This window comes from Diachasma alloeum, unplaced genomic scaffold (genome assembly GCF_001412515.2).
Source record: "Diachasma alloeum isolate Michigan unplaced genomic scaffold, Dall2.0 Dall_scaffold_00209, whole genome shotgun sequence".
Taxonomy (NCBI): domain Eukaryota; kingdom Metazoa; phylum Arthropoda; class Insecta; order Hymenoptera; family Braconidae; genus Diachasma; species Diachasma alloeum.
In genome coordinates this window covers 1,028,333-1,043,702 of record NW_021680374.1, presented here as the reverse complement: position 1 = coordinate 1,043,702, position 15,370 = coordinate 1,028,333, and the positions used below count along the sequence as shown (strand labels likewise).

Here is a 15,370-nt window from a genome sequence, read left to right as displayed (position 1 = left end):
AGTGATTAATTCTTCCTTAATGGATTTTTATTTGTCATGCATTTTTATAAATTTTATTCTTTTTCGCTTTTAGACTTCGACATCCAAATGCCCGTTTTTTTTCATTCACGAAAAATTTAGAAGATTATTCAGTCTTCCAGAGAATTTTCGATTTTTCTGAATGACATTCCTTAATTTTCAACAGTTTCAAAGGTGAAAAAGAATTGATTAACGATCAATCAAAGTTATTTATTAATTTTTCACTTATTATTCCTCTTTATCATTAAGTTTGTTCTCTATACCATTAATTCTTATAATGCATTCATGAGTATTAATTGTATTAAATGTATCATTATTATTTATGTTTATAAATGCGTAAATATCGCATGGCAAAATTATATTAAATAATTAATTATTAATAATTAATAATTAATTACGGATTACGGCGCATCTTCATGTTCCAGTGGATAATGTCACCCCCGATTTTATCGGTACTACAGGCCAGTTCCCGCCAATTTTTCTCCATTGTTCTGTTGCTCATTCGTCGTGTTTACTCCACTGTTGAACGGTTGGAATTATTATTCGTTTTTAGCAGTAAGATTTATCCATCAGATATTTATTTCGATTCGTCATGGTGATCGAGACGAAATCACTGGAGAAATTTCGCCTGAAGAATGAGGACGGCGAGGTCCAGACGTTCGACAGAGGAATTGCGGAGTCCAAACACTTCGCTGGAAGATTCACTCAGCAGAGTCAACATTTTTCCAAACAGTTTTTCCATGTTTACGCGTGCAGGCTCGAGGAGCTCAGGGGAATTCTCGTTGAGAATGCTCGGAAGAAATGGGGTGAGTGTTGGTTTATTTTTTAGGGTGATTTCGTTTATTGATTACTGGGATGATCAGAGGTGACAATAAATTAATTATTAATTCAATTGATTATTAATTATTAAATTCATGATTAATTATTAATTGAATTGCTTATTAATTAATTAAATTAATAATAAGTGAATTAATTAATGATTATTTTTGTATTAATTATTAATTTTATCAATTATTTATTCAAATTTTAAATTAAAAATTGAAAAAATTTAATCAAATTTCATCAATTTTTGATTGAAAATTTTTTTTTGTTATGGAATAATCTTAAACTCGTATTTATTCAACTTGAAAAATGATAGAAAATCAAAATTTGTTTTTTCTTGTAAAAAAGCATCTAACTCCCCAATTTTTCAACATTAACAAAAATAAAATTCATGCAGTTTCTGAAGGTTTCATACTCACCAACAAAAAACACGCAAAACCCCGATTTATTGTCTCCAAAAGAAGACAAATCAATTCTAAAATCAGACAATAAATTAATCATTAATTCAATTGATTATTAATTCATTAAATTCATTATTAATTATTAATTTAATTGATTATTAATTAATTAAATTAATAATAAGTGAATTAATCAATGATTATTTGTGTATTAATTATTAATTTTATCAATTATTTATTCAAATTTTATCCATTTTTGATTGAAAATTTTTTTTTTGTTATGAAATAATATTAGATTCGTATTTATTCAACTTGAAAAATGATAGAAAGTAAAAAGTTGTTCTTAATTGTAAAAAAGCATCTAACTCCCCAATTTTTCAACATTGACAAAAATAAAATTCATGCAGTTTCTGAAGGTCCCATACTCACCAACAAAAAACACGCAAAACCCCGATTTATTGTCTCCAAAAGAAGACAAATCAATTCTAAAATCAGAGGAAAAATATTAGATTCATATTTCTTCATATAAATAAATAATTAAAAATCAAGAATCTAATAAAAAAAATTATCTGTAACTCCTCAACTCTCCCTCATTCACGAAATTAGGAAAATCCCTGCATTTTTGCGTCAATCTTCGCATCCAGCAATCAAACCCCCGATTTCTTCCCCCCAGGAGAGGACATAAAAATCCTGCGGCTCGCAGAGGTCGAGAATTTCGAGAACGAGCGTTGCATAATAATAGGGACCCTCTTCAAGCACCAATTGTGGAAGCCCTCGATCCTTCGTGAGCTGAGCGAGGACACCCAGGAGTCCGGGGTGATCCCCGAGAAGCACGAGAACTACTGCAGCAACAAAGACGTTCCCTTCCTGGAGGACGAGATGTTGAGGATCAAAATCGTGGGGCCTAAAGTGGAGATATCTGATGTAGTAACTGGGATAGTGGTGGCACTGCTCGGAAAGAAGTTGGAGGAAGGAACATTCGAGGTTGAGGACTGGTGCTACCCAGGATGCGCCCCCAAGGCTCCCCCGAAGGGTCCAATCTCTGAAGGAAAGATTCTTATGGTCTCTGGACTGGATTTAGCTCATAATTCAGACACTTTGGCCCTTGGACTCCTCACTGAGTGGATCACAGGTAGTCACACATTTTTTATACATAAATTATTAATTATTAATCCACTGTAATTAGAAATCGACATCAATCTTCAGTGCCAGTAAAATTTGGATTAAAATTTGAAAATGATAAAATAATTGATAATTTAAATTTTCAAATTAATTTCTTGGAAGAAGAATTGATTTTACAGGAGCATTTCTCCAGGCCAGCCATTACGTTGAATTGTGGAATATTTAAAATTATTCCAAATTATTTTACGGAACCCCTGTTTTTTATCGAAAAAAATGTCAAATTGAAGAAAATTGATGAAATTTTGAAAAAATCTCAAACTCCGGCAATTTAAATTTCCATTCACAGGGATGGCAGGGACTCTGCCAGCGCAGGAAGAGACATCATCGATCGTGAATTTGCTAATCGCTGGGAACAGCGTGAAGGCCACCAGCTCAGACGGTCACACAACGACGAAGGGGCTCATGACAAACAGAGCCCAGGAGTCTGCGGAGACCTCTGAGATAGCTTCAGCAGTGAAGAAGCTCGACGAACTGCTGTCGGAAATCCTGGAAGACTGCCCTGTGACCCTGATGCCAGGCCAGCACGACCCCACGAACCTCATGCTCCCCCAGAAGCCCCTCAATCGGTTCATGCTGCGCAATGCCCACAAGTACGAGAACTTCAGGGGAGCTCACAATCCCTGGCTGGGGAGCATTGGCGGCAGGATGATTGCTGGGTCCAGTGGACAACCCGTCGAGGACATCATGAGGGTCTGTGGGGAGGAGAACAAGAGGACTCCTCTTGAGTGGCTTGGGAAGACTCTCGAGTGGAGGCATTACTGTCCCACTGCACCGGACACTCTTCCCTCTTATCCTTATCATGAGAAGGATTTGTTCATCATGCAGGAGTGCCCAGATGTCTATTTCGTGGGGAATACTGACAAGTTTGAGAGCAAAATTTTCAAGGGTGAGTGGTTTTAATTTTGTTGGTCAAGGATTCATGTTATGTTCGTGCATTTTGCAATATATTCATATTTAATTTAATAAATGACTTGAAATGTCGTAATTTGATCGTTGCATTAATTTTTTTCATGAATAATATCATCAATGAAATTAAATGACGTAAAAAATTAAAAATAAAGCTTCATTAGAATGAAATTATTGTCTTCAAAAATAATAAAAATCATACAAAATGATTTATTGCATGTATGAAATGAATAAACAGCATGGAAATGCCCCATTAATTCTATTTCTGTTGTCTCGTAGGTGAAAATGGAGAGGAAGTTCGACTGGTTTCAGTGCCAAAATTCTCATCCACCAGTACAGCAGTTCTCCTGGACCTCAAAACCCTCGAAGCCAGTCCCATCTGCTTTGGAAATAATTAAACCCCATTCTTTCACTATCATACTCGAATTACATAAAAAATACTCTTGATACTTTTTTCATTCCGTTTCTTGCAATAAAAAGTCATATTTGAGAGCAAAATTTTCTAGGGGTTTTAATTCAATTCCTGAAGTCGGTGGAAGGCTTCATCCCATGTTCATGTATTTTATTACCATTTATATTTATACCCAAGTTACTTAATAACTTGAGGCAGTTCTCCTAGACCTCAAAACCGTCGAAACCAGTCTTATACTCAAATTACACAAAGAAAAAAAAATACTCTTGACTTGGCACTTTTTTTTTTATTTCAGTGTTTGATGAATCGTCCGAAATATAAATACATTTCACTTTTCCATTCATTTTGTTCCTATGTTTTTTTTGTTGTATAAAAGAAAAAAGCTGATGAAAACAAATGCGACCAGTGAGATTCAGCGTACGCTCTCGAGAACATTTTAACTTCCTATTTTCGAAAAACTTACAAATGATGGGGGGGGGGCGAAGGGAATACAAGTGATTGAAAAATCGCATTTAACTGACTAATTAAACAGTGGATTGTGAATTAAAAATGAAAAAACTTTATGCGTACATAATATACAAGTTCTCTAAACGCGTTTTAAATTTCATTTACTAGTGAAGAAAGATGACGGCATTAAATCCAATTAAATTAACATTCGCTGCTTTGCTCGACAATTTTAATTACATTTTTTTATAACTCCCTAAGTGTTGATTATTATTTTTTTTATAATTTTCAAAATTTTCTCTTCCATATTCACAAGAAAATAAGCGCTTGAGGTAATTTCAGTTTAAATTTTTTCATCCCTCCTTGCGAATTGATAATAAGCGATTAAATGATGTTATAAAATTTATATTTATAATACACTTTACAGAATCGTAATACTATTAACTTAGGGTGCATGTCACATTACCGACAGCTATATATAACAAATTGACAGGAATACCATCCAAAATAATTAATAGACGGGTTTTCATTAAAACACGTACGACAGCCAGTTACAGTTATTAGTATTATTTTGATAATTATTAATAGCTCCTATCTTTTGGCCGTCGAGCGTATTCTCTCTTTTTCAGCGTCCCTGTCGTCCGCTTCTGTCCATTCCGGGTCGTTTGGGTCTTCGCCGTCTGCGTCGCAGTAGGCTGACTCTGTTGTGTCTGATTCTGATGGATCCATCTCTGCCTCCTGCGTACGAGAGAATAACTATTTTATTTTACAGCTCTTTATTTGTCCCCGGCACCGAGAAAAAAAATTATTTCTGCTAAATGCGAGTTGATTAGGTTTCAATTGTGATAATCATGCTGCTCTAGAGGATGACTGTGCTCCACGTCCAGGATCTGATTTCTCCATATTTTTTCTAGAATTTCATTGTTAACTTTCCGATCTATCGGGTAGTTATAGTAATGACCCCGAAAATTGAATGTGGAATTTCCATGATTTTTCGCCATTTCTTGGCGCTTAGAAAAATTTTGAACAAATTTTGAAGACATGTTTTTTTATGTGTGTGTATGTGTGTAAATAAAATTTTGCCCGACGATTACTCTTCAACGGACGATTAGATTTTTTTTCAATTTTCTCCATTCTACTCTCGAAAAAACTGACAACAAATTTGTTACCTCATCAATCTTCTCCTCCTCTGGAGGGGCCAGAGCTGACGATGTGTTCTGCCAGTGGCCGGCCGGCATTGCTTCGAGCATCTTATCGTACAGCTCCTCTGGGAGGGGGAATATCCGGGGCTCGTAGGGTGTAACCTGATTCAAAGGGAAGATAGACGCGTTTAACGTGAATGACTGGATAACGAGTGGTTCGAGGGGAAAATGTCGAGACTGTTCTTTATTTTTTAAACAGGCTCTAACAACTTTTCCCTTAAACCTATTCATTGTCAAGATGAATCAATGAACAAGATGTTAAATTTTACTTGTTAGATTTTATCATGTTATTTTTATTCTTGAATGTGTAATTATCTCCACAACGGGTTGTTTTAGGAGAAATGAAAATACGTTTTTTATTAGAACAAAAGAAATTTAAGAAATTTAATTAATTTCATTTCATTTTTTTAAGAAATTCCATTTTTTATTTTTTACTGCTGTATGGAAAAAATCATTTGCTCTAGACTAGAACAGGTCTGAGATAATTCAAGAATTAATCAAAGAATATCAATATCTTGCATTTACTTATTAAACATAAAATTATTCTGATGAGTGATTTTATGTCTTCCAATTTGCGTGCAATCATTCCTCAAAATCTCGAATTCTAATAAATACATGAATGCAAACTCACTTCATTTTCGTCTTCGTGAATGGAGCTCGCAGCATCTTCCTTAGCAGCCCTCATCGACGAGGAATTGGTTCTTCGTCGAATGGCATTCTGCAGGGTAGAGTTGCGATGTTCCATCGTATTGTGATGTTCAGCGTCTTGTGCTCCAGAAGGTGTAGCCGGAGGGGAGGTAATCGGCGATGTCACATCACCACCGAAATCACTGGCATGTGGTGACATTGGATCTAAAAAAATTCATCAATTCAAAATCACGAGTACCCAAGCACTATTCAGTGATGAAATTTTCCAAGCCATTCCCTCTTTTTTGCCTTGAAATCGTTCATTTTCGCATTCTTTTTATTTATTTTTTAGCACGAAACCTCAAGGTTTATACAGCATATTTTTAGATTCTCTAATTTTGCATGGAAATCATGTAGAATTGTCTGAAACGTAAAAATATCAAATTTACTGGTCAACTTTTAGAAGATCGAAGGAATAGAGAACTAAAATTATTCCAAAAAATCTGTAATTTTGTCAGATTATAGGCATTAATGAGGACTAATTCTGCGCTCAAGTTCAGTTGAACCGACCCAGCCATTTTTCAGAAATTGCCATTTGTTTCTAAATCGTTTTTCGCAAATATCTCGAAAATATGAGATATGAGATATGAATCAATGAATGACTTATTTTCCTTTTCTATGGCATTACACCTTTTACAATAGAAATATAGTTTCCCATGCTTGTGCCCAACCGATTTCAATTTTTTTCCTTTAAAATATTCGCCTGAAGCCCTAAAAATTTTCGAGATATTTCAATTATTCAGTTTTTCGCTTAAAATCCTTGTACGCATTCTCATTTTTGAAAAAAATCACCAGATCAACTTGTTTTTCATTGCAGTGTTCTTCAATACCTGGAGTATTTGCGCCGCTGTCTGCTCTACTGTCTGCCCGACGATTATGACGAATTCGATTGTTGGGCAGTTTGTTGAGCAAACTCTTGAAGCGTTTGCTCTCCTCCCGCTCGCTCCTCTCGTGCCTCAGCATAATCGTCTCCTCCGACATATCCTCGAACTGAAAGGAGCAGAAATTCAATAATAGCATGCGCCAGGGATTACGTAAACCAACGATAATTAACGATCAGTCATTGAAATGAGCCTTACATCACTGTCTTGACTAGGCCTGTGCATCACACCGTTCTTCACATCCGTTTTAGCTAGGTCTCCACATATCCTCCACCTGGAGAACACAAATTTTTGAATCGTTAAAAGAGAAAGGAGATTACCAAAAAAGGTGGTGCAGAAGTGCAAGATCATTCATTCGATATTCCAGCGGTTTAAGGTCAAATGAGATGAGTCAACATGAAACTTTGATATCTTCTGAATGAACCATACAATTTCGACAAGTTAGAACTCATTTTAAACCTTATAATAATCCCTTGAAAACAAAAAAAAAGTTGTCGAGTTTCACTCAGCCAATCTCAAGATATTGAAGACTGAAAATATTCCATTTAATTTAAATTCCCTCTAATTCCATCTAATTTAAAAGTTCGATGAATTAAAAATTAAACTTATTCAATTTCTTCAATTTTCAGTATCCCCTGATCTAACGATACGATTTCAGCAAGTCAGAGATCATTTTAAGCCTCACAATGAGGCCTTCAAAATGAAACAAAAAAGTTGAAAAATTATCAGTAATTAAAAGCACTCTATACGCCCCCATTCCCCCTGAATCAGCGATTAAAAAAACAACTCAAGTAACTCCCACTCACTTTGGTGTTAAAATTTCCTTATACTGTAGCTTCTCGAGTCTAGCAGAAGCCGCAACACTGTACGGTATAACAATATTATCGATGTCATAGGAATTACGTCTGAGTCTGGGCTGTGAATTTGAGTTTCTCTCCTTGGTTGGAACTTTCTCAGCAGTGGCAGTGGGATGTTGGGATGGTGAAGGCACTGGTGACGAGTGTTTACTGGAGCTGGACTGGGCACTGACATCGTCATCGTCCTCAGGATGTGAGAGTTTGGGTGTCCTCTTCCTGCTGATGCCCTGAATGCCCTTGCCCTGGCCCGTGGCCTCCCTCTTGCCCTTCAACATCTTCCTCTTGATCCTCGCCGAGAGTAACGTCGACGACGCCTTTTTGATTCTCGTTGTGGCTGTGTACTTGGTCCGATGTTCTGGTAACTTGGCTTTGCTTCGTCTCTCCGAGGGCTCCTTGTCCTTCATTCTGGCACTTCGGGCATTGGAACGAATGATTTTCTGCTGCCAATCGATGGTCTTCATTATCGCCTCGAAGTGAATGCTGTGGGTGATGTCCTCGGGGAACGAGAGCACTGGGTGGTAACAGGGATCGACCAGGGCAATTCTCTCGGGCACTGAGAGCAGTTCGAAGGGCTCCTGGGGCTGCATTGGGTCACGTCTGCCTGTGCAAATGGCGCAGGAGGCTAGGGTTCCGTCGCAATCGCAGCGCAGGGTCGAGGGTCTTGCTGCGCGCTTCGAGTACTCGTGCAGGCCCTCGAGCCTCAGCAGCTTTCGCTTTCTGTAGACGTCCCAGAGGAAGGGACGGGTTCGACTCGCTGGCGGGGTCGTTGGACCTTCAGCATCGGTACTGTGGCGGCTCGTGGAGCCTGGCAGGACGCCACTGTAACCGTTCACTGTCTCGGAGTTGTCCAGGTAGGTCAGACCCTTCGCCAGGCGCATCTGGCGCTGCAGCTCGTTGTGCTGGCGAATTTTGTACTCCAGGTCTGATATCTGCGCCTGCAGCCACGTCCATCGGGATGCCACGCCTGCACGATCCTGGGCGTACTTCCAGCCTGCTCTTTTAGATCTGTTTGAGAGAGGACGTGTAGTATGACGGAAATGGAGGAGTTTTTATTTTTGGAGATGAAAATATTGGGCTTTTGGAATGAAAATGGACTCGAACAATTTTTCGATAATTGCGCTGAGTAAACAAGTGGCTTTTGAGAAGTACTTTTTTACTTATATCGAGAAATTCGTGGCTTGAAAATTACCAAGCGCACTATATCTCACAGTAAAAATAAAATCTTACGCCAAGAAATTTTATACTTGTCCGAAGGATGAGGACAATTTCTTCAGATCAAGGAAACGAGTTCTCAGATCAATTAAAGGTTTTTGCTTTAAATATTCTAGAATTGATGAATTAGTTCAATTTTACGTGTTTCAGAAATCGGATTCTTATGACACAAAAGTAGATTTTTTTCTCACCGATAAAAACATGGTATTTTTTTAATGAAAATTTATTCGAGACGACAATTTTTCTTTCTCTCTTTCGTTGGGTTTCTAAAAAATTTGAGCGAGGAATTGCTTTTAAAATTAATGATTATCCTCGGGACGATGAAATGAAAAAAAAGGGAAGTTTAATCGATTTTTGAGGCGACGAAGGCTTCAAACAATTAAAAATGATTATTGAAACTGCTGCATTGGTTAAAAATGAAGAAAAGCTTTTAGTATAATTACGAAGTTAAATATTATCACTGAAGTATCTACTCCTACTTATGAAGCGTTGAATTAGACTTTTAGGTTGAAATATCAGTCTTAAACATTCATGTTAATATTGTACAACGTCGACATTGACGAGGGTGAAAATCGATATCTTGCAGTCGCAGTCCCTCCAACATAGATTCCAAGTTTCATAATGATGTGCAATTACAATCAAACGAACCCGTGACTACTCCAGAATTATGTGAATAATGCATCCAGTTTTAATCAGCCCCTGAGGCTTTCATGTTTTCCTGAATTCAAATTGTAGCAGATTTTCATGATTAATAAGTGCGGAAAAGTGGAGCTGCAAAATGTAGTCAACTTTTTTTCAATATTCACAACTCAGAAAGAAATTTATCACTTGAACTCAGCCTGAACTCATCACGAAGAAGAAGAAAAATTCGATCTCTCCATGGACAACAGACTTATCCAATTCCATTAAAAATTCAATACGCCATTAACATTCCAACAAAATGAATTACGTTTATGAATCGATTAGACGTGAATTATAAGATTTTGGGATACATTATAATTTTTAAGAGCCTGAGCAAGCCTAAATAATCAACGATACGTCGCAAATTGGTAATGAAATAGTATTGTACACTCATCCCATCGAAAAAACGTCAAATGTCCATTTTGCCCCCCCCCCCCGCTGTGACTTGGATTCTCTATATTTTCTGTCAAGGAAAAGTCTAAAGTGTAAAAAATGAATCAAAATATGCAATAATCATCAAACATACAAGACTTATAAAATTGCCCCCTAAACTGTATTCTCATCATCATCTTAAAAAAATCAACCCATTAAAGCTTGCAATTGCGCCTATTCCCCTGCGACGTCGCCTGAACAGTTCACAACGTCATTAAAACGTTGAATATAAATGCGTCATCCGCCCAGAATGGCTCAAAACATTAAAACCAAAAAACAAACGGAATTTCGACAGAAACTAAATACCGAATGTTATCTCCACGTGTAATTGGATCACCTAGCCAAATATTGATCTGTGCGCCCCCAAAAATACCATGACTCCTCTACCCCCCAAATGTCAGTGTAATAACCTCCCAAAAATCAAAAACCTTGTGCCAATAATTGAAATTCTACAAAAGTTTTTGATCTTCTCACCCACTGGGTAAGCAAAAGGGTTAGTGACCGAGTTGCGATGATGATGCAACATTACTGAGAATGAGCAAATCTATTTGCCCACTCTGCGACCACGTGGAAGTAATGAAACATCAGATTCCATTAAGATAAATAAAGAAAACAGTAGAATAAAAAGATTCCATTGTCCATTCATCTCAGTAACAAGTGGTTTGATGGAAAATGTCAAGAGGAATTTCCAGCAAAAAGTGTCTCTCGAGATTTTCTCCTAGATCCATTCGTTATGGAGATAACGACCTATTAAGGATATCCAAATGGTTTGATATTCTTTCTTCAGTGAAAGCTTTTTTATTTTCGTAGTCAAGCTTTCATTTGAGCCCCATTTGACCCCGAGTTTCCGGACATTTTAGTAATTTTATTACTTAATCTTTCGATTTTATGCCTAAAAATCAATCTCAATTATTTATTTATAAACAACACATGTTAAAAAAAAATAATAATTGCGTGCAAAATGTAATTCGAATGACACTGAATATTCACGATTTTTTTCAAATTTTTCTCACGCGATTTAATTAACAAATTTGAATGAAGATGGAATGAAAATGGGTAAATCCACAGTAAAAGATACTCGGATATCCTCAAACAGGATGAAAAATCTATTCTGCTGCATTCAACCCCCTCCCCCTCTAAAAAACTTACATAGGCAATTGTTGTTGATGAAGATTATTATAATTCTGCATCTCATCACAGCTCTCACCGCCACTGCTGGAGGCAGTGCAATCCGAGTCAAGATGTCCCTCCACAGTGTGCAACTGCGTAGCAAGAGATCCAGCAACATTTTCCACTTGTTCACTATTGAGTTTCACATGAGCCGAACTAAAAGGCGAGTGTCTACTCCCCCCAGATGTCCCAGCAATGCCCACATCCCTGGAGCCAGCCCCAAAGTACCTGCAGTAATTCTTCTGCCTGTTGCAGTGTGCAGTAACAGTATTACTCTGTGCAGCACAGGATTTCTCCAGACTCTTGATAAAAGAATTCAAATCCTCAGGTATTTGGGGTAGACTCCTGGGCGTTCCCTTGGCCCCACTGATGTTCTGAATCTCCTGCAGAAAGTACTTCTTAACACTGTGATGAGCGAGCTCGAGTACCCCAGTGCTCTCCTCAGCAATGTGCCTCCCAATGGTTCTGGCCTGGAGTTTCCTCAGTCTCCTCATCAAGAAAGCAGTCCTCCTGTCCTGCTCGAAGCTCTTGTGCTCGACACTCTCCTGCTTGCCCCCCAGGAGGTGCTCCCTCTGGGCCTCCACCGACTCCTCGGCCTCAGGAATACTCAAATGCCCCAGATTAATGCCAATATTATCATTCACCAAGCCCATAACATCGACATCAACGTCATTGAGCAGATCAGGCAGCGACGAGAAGCCCTGCGTCATGTTGAACATTCCAGGTGTCCCAGAGCTCCCACTGCCCCCACCACTGATCTGCTCCCCCTCAATCGACTGTATAACATCGAGTATATCGTCAACATTCTGGGGTATATCACCCACAACATTATCACCAATGTCAGGATTGATCTCCATGATACTGTCGTCAATGACCTTCTCCTCAGCATTGATAATGGGCCCAACAATAGGTACAATATCACCAGTCTTGATAAATCCCATCTCGTCGTTATCACCAACAGATGTCTCGCTCATTATAGCGTCACTAACCTCAGACACTTTGTTATCCTTGTGACAGGGACGTTTAACAACATCCAAGTCAACGTGATGTTTATCAAAATTATCCTCCTCAACTCTGAGTATATCAATGTCCTTTTCAAAATCACTGGATATCAAGTCATCACTGTCAAGTACACAGTGCTTTGTGAGACAATCAATGCCATTATCGTAGTTTGAATTGATAACATCGCGTATTAAATCCTTGGATATGCCGCGCAGGCACTGTTCATCAATTTTTGATGGCTGTACGTTGGCTGTTACCACGAATTTAGCTAGTACAGCGCGATTATTACAGACCTGCGCAGCCTTATCTGGGGATAGAAAACCACCAGATGGTAATGGAAGTATGTCGGAGGGCTTTTGAGGACCACCTTCCGTCAGAGCAGGGGCCATCACTGCCACTGACGTTGACGGTGACACTGCCTCGACATCCAGAGGCAACCAGCTGCAACCTACTGCGCGCCTTTGCTGCTCAGGCGCCCTACTCACTCCCATTCATCCATCACAGGCTCAGCAAGTGTGGGGAAGACCCTGCCGCGTTATGTCCTGGTGATTGTTAGATTTTCCTCCGGTTTTTGCACTTTGCTTCGAATTTTTCGATTATGGCTATCGGTTTGACGAGGCTGGGTGGGTGAGAGACATCGTTGGGCTGGGCTGACTCAGTTGAGCATTTCTGTGGACGGACGAATGACTGGAATTAGTCGTCTGCTTGTGAATTAGCAAAAGAGTTAAAGTATGAGACAGTATTATTGTTCAGTTATGTATGCAGTAACGAAGTGGTAAAGCGGTTTAAGTCGATTTTGACTATTGGCCAGTTTTTAGTGAATATCTCGGAACTTGAGGGAGATAGCTAAATTTTTATCAAGACCTTTTTTGTAGTACTCAATTTTCTCTAGAAAAAAGGTCATTATGAAAATTCTATTATCTCCTTTAGATTAGGAGATATTCTTCAAAAACTCAACTAAGAGATGAGACGACTTAAACCGCTTTACCACTTCACTACTGAATTATTCATAACTCAGAAACTAATTTATTAAGTGAGCTCAGTTTAGGCTCATCATGAAGGGAAGGAACTGTTGTTTGTAGTGAAAAGAAATTATTAAATTTCATCAACATCTCAAGCCGTCGTTAACATTTAAAAAAAGTCAAGGGTCCATTTTACTACAAACTCCTCTATTGTCCAGTTTTCAATGGATATCTTGAAATCTAAGGCAGATAGCAAAATTTTTGTTGTAACCTTTTTCGTAGCTCTCAATTTGCTCTGCAAAAAAGGTCTTCACGAAAATTTTACTGTATCCCCAGATTCGGAGATATTCCTCGAGAACTCAGCTGAGAGCTGAGTCGACTTGAATCGTTTTACTTGAATACTGATTTATATGGATATGTAGAGAACGGAGGGAGAGAAAGGCTGATGCGGATGTAAAATAAAGAAAAACTTTTGTGATATTAAAGAAGAATTAATAAATTGAGTGAAATTATTCGTCGGTTTGGGAGGACTAATGGAGGCGATACGAACCTTAATTTTAAATCGTTTAACTTTGGATCTGGAGAGCGGGATAAACGTTGCGTTGATGGGGAATTTAGAGACTAGTGAAGCTCAGCTGGAGGTGTCCTCGGGTTTATCTGGAGAAGCGTGAAGACGGTGATTAGGTGGACTGCGTTTGGCTGTCGATTTTAAGAGGATTTCATTCACTTCGTTTTGAATATTTCGGTTTGTTGTGGTCGATATAAATTATGAGATTGTTTGAGTGGCTAATGGGGTATATTCTACTGTTTATCCCATATTTTCGAAATAAAAACGTCCCCACGAGTATAAAGACGAGACAAAAATCAGAATTAATGAGCACCTCGAGCCTCTCTCCCAATCCCACGTCACGAAAATCGGTATTCAACATTCCCAGACGATTTCCCCAATTTCTCTTTAAATCCCTCCGCAAAATTTGAATTCCCAAACTCATGAAACGACAACGCAAGAACCGAAAATTTAAAAAATGTAAAATTAAGTATTTTTTATTTTTAATAGCTAGACCTGCCCGGAGAGAAAATCGACGACTTTCCGTAGTCTCAACGCTATGCAAAGGTATCAGGCTTAAAAATGAGAGTGATTTACCCAAATCCTTCACCCGGAAGATGGTCCCAACGCCCTTTAAGGATATCCAAGTTTCTTTTAGTTTGGTGCAGACTTTACTATAGATTCAACCATTTTCCATCATCAAATTTGTTATTTAAAATGCGGAAGAAAAATGTGAAAAAAAATCACGAAAATTCAGTCATTCAAATAACATTCTACAGAAATTTATTATTTTTTAATATTCGTTTTTTATAAATAAATAATTGAAATTGCTTAAACTTTGGGAAGTCTTCTTTTTTCAGATATTAAAATCCATTTCTGGTAAAATTATGAATATAAGCAAATTTGTTACGACTGCAAAAGAATGATTTTTATAGCGGAAAATTGACTGTTTATAAATAATTCAGTAGCGAATTAAAAGGAGATGAATAGGGGAGGGTGGGGTAAAATGGACACTTTGGACGTTTTTTAAATTATTCATAACTCAGAAGCAAATTTATCAATTGAGCTCAGTTTAGGCTGGCCACAAAGGGAAAGAATTGTTCTTTGTATTGAAAAAAAAATTATTAAATATTACCAATATTTCAACCCCTCATTAACAGTTTAAAAAAGTCAAGTGTCCGTTTTACCCCAACCTCCCCTACATTAAAAAAAAATTTGCGTGAATCACATTGAAATATTAATTTTCAAATAACAGTATTATGAATTTCGAAAAAAAATGCACTTATCGCCTTTTACCACTTCGCTACTGAATTTTTATAAATTTCCAAACAATGTCATCAATCTTCCTCCAAAAGTAAACTTTCTAATTTTCTCATCACACTTTTAAAATGTTCAAACAATAAAATAATTATAAAATGTCCGGAAATTTGTGGTCAAATGGGTCTCAATGAACCTCCAAAGTTCGACAACAAAATAAGAAAATCATTCCACTGCAGAAAAAACCCCAAAGTCCTCGGACATCCTCAAAAACCCCACAATCCACTTGTTTATCCCA

General features: G+C 37.7%; 2 protein-coding genes across 13 annotated transcripts in view; one reads left to right on the top strand and one right to left on the bottom strand.

Annotated features, from left to right (window-relative positions):
• Positions 1-475: 475 nt before the first annotated feature.
• LOC107036505 (DNA polymerase delta small subunit) lies at positions 476-4,044 on the top strand. The gene is made up of 4 exons (XM_015254519.2): positions 476-824; positions 1,912-2,370; positions 2,707-3,306; positions 3,606-4,044. The coding sequence occupies exons 1-4, from the start codon at positions 611-613 to the stop codon at positions 3,722-3,724; spliced, it is 1,392 nt and encodes a 463-aa protein (XP_015110005.1). The 5' UTR covers positions 476-610; the 3' UTR covers positions 3,725-4,044.
• Positions 4,010-15,370, bottom strand: part of LOC107036502 (KAT8 regulatory NSL complex subunit 1) — a 13,134-nt gene continuing 1,773 nt past the window's right edge. For 6 of the 12 annotated variants that reach the window (XM_015254510.2, XM_015254507.2, XM_015254508.2 and 3 more), the window contains exons 2-9: positions 13,819-13,967; positions 11,284-12,975; positions 7,759-8,814; positions 7,151-7,226; positions 6,902-7,061; positions 6,016-6,236; positions 5,352-5,486; positions 4,010-4,920 (exon numbers count right to left, since the gene is read on the bottom strand). In XM_015254510.2, coding sequence (XP_015109996.1) covers positions 4,774-4,920; positions 5,352-5,486; positions 6,016-6,236; positions 6,902-7,061; positions 7,151-7,226; positions 7,759-8,814; positions 11,284-12,797 — 3,309 coding nt within the window. In that variant the 5' untranslated portion in view covers positions 12,798-12,975; positions 13,819-13,967 and the 3' untranslated portion in view covers positions 4,010-4,773. Of the gene's footprint in view, positions 4,921-5,351; positions 5,487-6,015; positions 6,237-6,901; positions 7,062-7,150; positions 7,227-7,758; positions 8,815-11,283; positions 12,976-13,818; positions 14,543-15,370 lie in introns of those variants that run through there. The other 6 variants (XM_015254517.2, XM_015254506.2, XM_015254516.2 and 3 more) reach the window with 2 other exon arrangements.

Bases quoted from the DNA above. Each gene is read 5' to 3' on its own strand.
- LOC107036505 (XM_015254519.2), top strand. From the start codon at position 611: ATGGTGATCGAGACGAAATCACTGGAGAAATTTCGCCTGAAGAATGAG. The intron at 2,371-2,706 runs GTAGTCACACAT...TTCCATTCACAG, and splicing joins CCTCACTGAGTGGATCACAG to GGATGGCAGGGACTCTGCCA. The intron at 3,307-3,605 runs GTGAGTGGTTTT...GTTGTCTCGTAG, and splicing joins TGAGAGCAAAATTTTCAAGG to GTGAAAATGGAGAGGAAGTT.